The sequence below is a fragment of the Limulus polyphemus genome, unplaced genomic scaffold (assembly GCF_000517525.1).
Source record: "Limulus polyphemus unplaced genomic scaffold, Limulus_polyphemus-2.1.2 Scaffold6366, whole genome shotgun sequence".
Taxonomy (NCBI): domain Eukaryota; kingdom Metazoa; phylum Arthropoda; class Merostomata; order Xiphosura; family Limulidae; genus Limulus; species Limulus polyphemus.
The window spans coordinates 20,089-25,456 of NW_013671976.1; the positions used below are offsets into that span (position 1 = coordinate 20,089).

The 5,368-nt window shown below is 34.1% G+C and overlaps 1 protein-coding gene across 2 annotated transcripts in view; it reads left to right on the forward strand.

Moving 5' to 3' along the window:
• Nucleotides 1-5,368, forward strand: part of LOC106473647 (recombining binding protein suppressor of hairless-like) — a 43,850-nt gene that overhangs the window by 15,134 nt on the left and 23,348 nt on the right. For both annotated transcript variants that reach the window (XM_022402052.1, XM_013934328.2), the window contains exon 2: nucleotides 3,966-4,124. In XM_022402052.1, the coding sequence (XP_022257760.1) occupies nucleotides 3,966-4,124 (159 nt within the window). The remainder of the gene's footprint in view (nucleotides 1-3,965; nucleotides 4,125-5,368) is intronic.

A 5,368-nucleotide genomic window follows, 5' to 3' on the forward strand; every position in this document is an offset into this window, starting at 1 on the left:
TAGTGACTGATACGGAAAACTACTCACCCTGGTTAGTTTTGTTAGCTGACAGTAGTGACTGATACAGAGAACTACTCACCCTGGTTAGTATAGTTAGCTGACAGTAGTGACTGATACAGAGAACTACTCACCCTGGTTAGTAAAGATAGCAGACACGAAGAACTACTCACTCAGGTTTGTAAAGTTAGCTGACGGTAGTGACTGATACGGAGAACTACTCACCTAGGTTAATAAAGTTAGCTAACAGTAGTGACTGATACGGACCCTGGTTAGTCTAGTTAGCTGACGGTAGTGAGTAATACAGAGAACTACTCACCCAGGTTAGTATAGTTAGCTGACAGTAGTGACTGATACAGAAGACTACTCACCCAGGTTAGTAAAGATAGCTGACACAAAGAGCTACTCATTCAGGTTAGTAAAGTTAGCTGACAGAAGTGACTGATACAGAGAACTACTCACCCTGGTTAGTAAAGTTAGCTGACACAAAGAACTACTCACTCAGGTCAGTAAAGTTAGCTGACAGAAGTGACTGATATGTAGGAAGTACATTTATTATTTGAATTATAGAGATACTGCAGAGTATTCTTGGTTTGTTTGTTATTTTATAAAACAAACGAAGAGTAGTCCGCGATACCTCTGTTAATTATGATAAGGAGTACTTATCCATTTCATAAAGTTATTTCACTATTTTAATTTCTTTTACTTTTGTAAAATATGTTTAAATGTAGGTTAGTTATGAGCGATTGCAATAAGTTAAAATATTCAGTGGAACCTTTATAATAGTAATATATTACTAGCTTACAAACGCTTATTGATTAACACAACAGATAGCTGGAACCAGTGGGTGTGTGTCTGTTTCCGCCAGTGTGTAAATTCACGTGCGCAGTTGGGTGAAAGCGTTTCAGCCTGTGTTTGACCGTCGTACATGCGTGGGACTTCGACAGCTGTGCCGCGTGGCTCGTTCTCTCACGAGCGGCTCTGTTCAGTAAAGAGAAGAGGGATGTATATCTTCTGATAATAACATCGTACTGTTGAAAAAATGCTTCAAGACATGCGTGCATAAACTGGAAAACAAACTGAAAATTTTTCTCTGGAAATCGCACGATTCTTCTTTTGTACTTTCTTAGCTTTTACAATTACTCGTTTTATCAGTTCTGTTAAAGTATTACTGGTTTCTTCAAGGATTGTTGATATATATATATATTTGGGGTCTTGTTCAGGTGTTAAATTAAATTTTATTTTTTACAACTAAACATGCGTTAAAACTCGTTTACTGTAAAAGTTTTTGGTGCTAACGAATAAACATGTACATCCATTTTTGTTTTCTTTGTCCTTGTTTAAATTGGTAAAAAATACCTCACTAACATTTGCTACTGGGTTAACCCTTTAGTTTAGTTCGTAGAGCACTCCTCTGAGTTACAACAGGTCTGAACCATGGAAATGGTATAAGCAAAAGCTGAAATTACCACAATCATAATACATTTAAGCATATTGATGTACATCGTTGTACTACAGTGTAGTTAAGTGTCCAATCGGATTTTGTTTGATACAAGCATGCTTTTGTAAAGCAAACAAGATCCTTTTTTTTTTCTCAGTTTCAAAGAAAAGCACAAAATTAAATTATTTATGGATCTTACTAACTTACAGAATGTACTTTTCATGCGTATTTAAATGAGTCGAGTCTGGTGCTGCTTTAAGACCAATATTTTGTAAAATTCAAACTTGCTTATTTAACTGTTTGTCATTTATTAGTCTGATCCATAAAACAACAGATAAGACCAAGGTTCAGCAACAACTTTCTGTTGTTCTACACTTAAATGTAACAACAGTTTTATGTTATTCCAAACCAAGGTTCAACAGCAGCATTTTGTTACTCAAAACCAGGGTTCATCAACATCGTTCTATTGTTCTACACCAAAGTTTAACAACAGCTTTATGTTATTGTAAACCAAGGTTTGACAACAGTTTTATGTTATTGTAAACCAAGGTTTGTCAACAGCTTTATGTTATTGTAAACCAAGGTTTGACAACCGCTTTTTATTATTCTAAACCAAGGTTTGACAACAGCTTTTTATTATTCCAAACCAAGGTTTGACAACAGCTTTATGTTATTCCAAACCAAGGTTTGACAATAACTTTATGTTATTCCAAACCAAGGTTTGACAACAGCTTTTTATTATTCCAAACCAAGGTTTGACAACAGCTTTATGTTATTCCAAACCAAGGTTTGACAACAGTTTTATGTTATTCCAAACCAAGGTTTGACAACAGCTTTGTTATTTCCAAACACAGGTTTGACAACAGCTTTATGTTATTTCGAAAACAAGGTTTGACAGCAGTTTTTTGTTGTTCTAAACCAAGGTTTGACAACAGCTTTATGTTATTTCTAAACCAAGATTTGACAACAGCTTTATGTTATTTTGAAACCAAGGTTTGACAACAGCTTTATGTTATTCGAAACAAGGTTCGACAACAGCTTTATGTTATTCCGAAACCAAGGTTCGACAACAGCTTTATGTTATTCCAAACCAAGGTTCGACAACAGCTTTATGTTATTCCAAACCAAGGTTTGTCAACAGCTTTGTTATTTCGAAAACAAGGTTTGACAACAGCTTTATGTCATTCCAAACCAAGGTTTGACAACAGCTTTATGTTATTCTAGACTGAGGTTTGACAACAGCTTTATGTTATTCTAGACTGAGGTTTGACAATAGCTTTATGTTATTCCAAACCAAAGTTCGACAACAGCTTTATGTTATTCCCAACCAAGGTTCGACAACAGCTTTATGTTATTCCAAACCAAGGTTCGACAACAGCTTTATGTTATTCCAAACCAAGATTTGTCAACAGCTTTGTTATTTCGAAACCAAGGTTCGACAACAGCTTTATGTTATTCCAAACCAAGGTTTGACAACAGCTTTATGTTATTCGAAACTAAGGTTCGACAACAGCTTTATGTTATTCCTAACCAAGGTTCGACAACAGCTTTATGTTATTCCTAACCAAGGTTCGACAACAGCTTTATGTTATTCGAAACCAAGGTTCGACAACAGCTTTATGTTATTCGAAACCAAGGTTCGACAACAGCTTTATGTTATTCGAAACCAAGGTTTGACAACAGCTTTATGTTATTCCAAACAAAGGTTTGACAATAGCTTTATGTTATTCCAAACAAAGGTTTGACAATAGCTTTATGTTATTCTAAACTGTCGTTTAATTATAAAGAGTTCTGACCTGATCAGGTTAGCCCTAAAATGCATAAATGGTGCCATTCAGGCTGAAAATTCCAGTTAAAGTTTTCAAACATTGCACTTGTGTTTATTGCTTCATGTTTTAAATTTCTAAGTATGAGTTCCACAAATAATAGCTTCAAACTTTACATTTGCATTTATATGTTGTTTTAAGCAAAAAGCAGAGGTACCTCCATTACATGGATTCCTCAAATTACAAAATAAGTTAAAAATACTTATCTATGATCTTCTGTCTACCGTGGCTTGATTAATAATACCTGTATAATTTTAGCGCATGATGTCAGACTATATTCAGGTATTTTAAGTATAACTGTTTTTGTAAAATACTTTAGGTCTATTGGTTTGATTATGTTATTATTGTAAATAAGTTCGTATAAAGTTCGGGTTTGATATGATACTGATTACTGTGAGATTTAATTCATATCAAATCTTTGTATATCACAGCAACTTCCTGGTGTTGTTTTTTCTTTAGTTTCTTAGTTACTTGTTGAAGTTCATTAAGATAATTTGTACATGATTTAAGACATGTCCTAACTACTGATTTTATGTTTAATAAATATATGGATTGACATGAGGAAATTGTGCTCACTGAGTGTACATTATCTGTGATTATCCCTCTAACACAGCGGAGGTTTGTGTACATGTCATTTTTGAGATATTTGAATTGTTTTTACTCTTAATATCTCTCTCTAAAAATATTTCATGTTTTCTTAGGATCAATATGGCTACACGCTGGGGAGTGGATATGAACCTCCTCCAAACAGTACCCTACCACTGACAGAGGCTACTCTTCTGTCCCATTATTCAACAGGAAATACTGGCCCTTCGTCACCAGGTGTTAACAATGCCTCAGTTTACTCAACCAGTAGAGGAGTATGTACTTTGTAAATTTTGATAAGATGATCCTTTAAACATAAGTATTAAATTATAAACACCAGAAGGTTTGATTTAATTGTGACCCTAACCTTTTGTTGAACAAATTAAAGACACTGTTAAGTTAGATGTGTTTGACTGCACATGTAAATAATAACAAAATAATTTTGAACAGTGAAACATGTTTTTCTCAAACAAAGACCTACTTTTGGTTTGTGCTTCCCTTGAAAAGAAGTTGAGTGTAAAAAAATATTTTAAATTTGTTGTAATTGTTCTGCTAGATAAATATGTGCAGTCAAACATCACTATACTGGACTCAGATATCTTGAACCCATTGTTTGTGTAGAAGTTGGAATTCAGTGCTGTCCATTTCCTTTAACCTTTATTGTGTCTAATATTCTACTTTTATTATGAGTCAAGTTTCCAGGTTAATTGTCTTGAACCTTTGATGTTTCATATAATATTTGAAAGTTCCTGGTGATTCTACATATTTGATGTTTGACTGTCTATTTTTAAGAAATTAAACTTTCTTAGTGTGTTAAAGGTTAACGAAAAAAAAATTATGTAGATATTCTCTGGGTCAAAACATGAGAGTTTTTTTTTCTAAGGATTTGAAATTATCTTCAAACTAGAAGATATGGTGTGTGATAGGGACCTTGGCTTCAATTTGTAAACCATTATTGATCCTCATGACGTATGATAGGGGACCTTGACTGTAGTTTGTAAACCATTATTGATCCTCATGACGTATGATAGGGGACCTTGACTGTAGTTTGTAAACCATTATTGATTCTCATGGTGTATGATATAGGACCTTGACTACCTCATGTAAACCATTATTGATTCTCATGGTGTATGATAGAGAACACTGACTACAGTTTATAAACCATTATTTATTCTCATGGTGTATGATAGGGGCCCTAGACTGTAGTTTGTAAACCATTATTGATTCTTATGGTGTATGATAGGGGACCTTGACTACCTTATGTAAACCATTATTAATTCTCATGGTGTATGATAGAGGACCTTGACTACAATTTGTAAACCATTATTGGTTCTAATGGCGCATGATAGAGAACCTTGACTACAATTTGTAAACCGTTATTGGTTAACCTGGTATATGACAGGAGCCCTTGACTACATTTTATAAACTACTAGCTGAGTTACCCGGCATTGCATGGTGAAAATTTAGATTTGAAATGTATAGATCAGTATTTTTTCAGCAAATTATTCAGTAAGTAGAC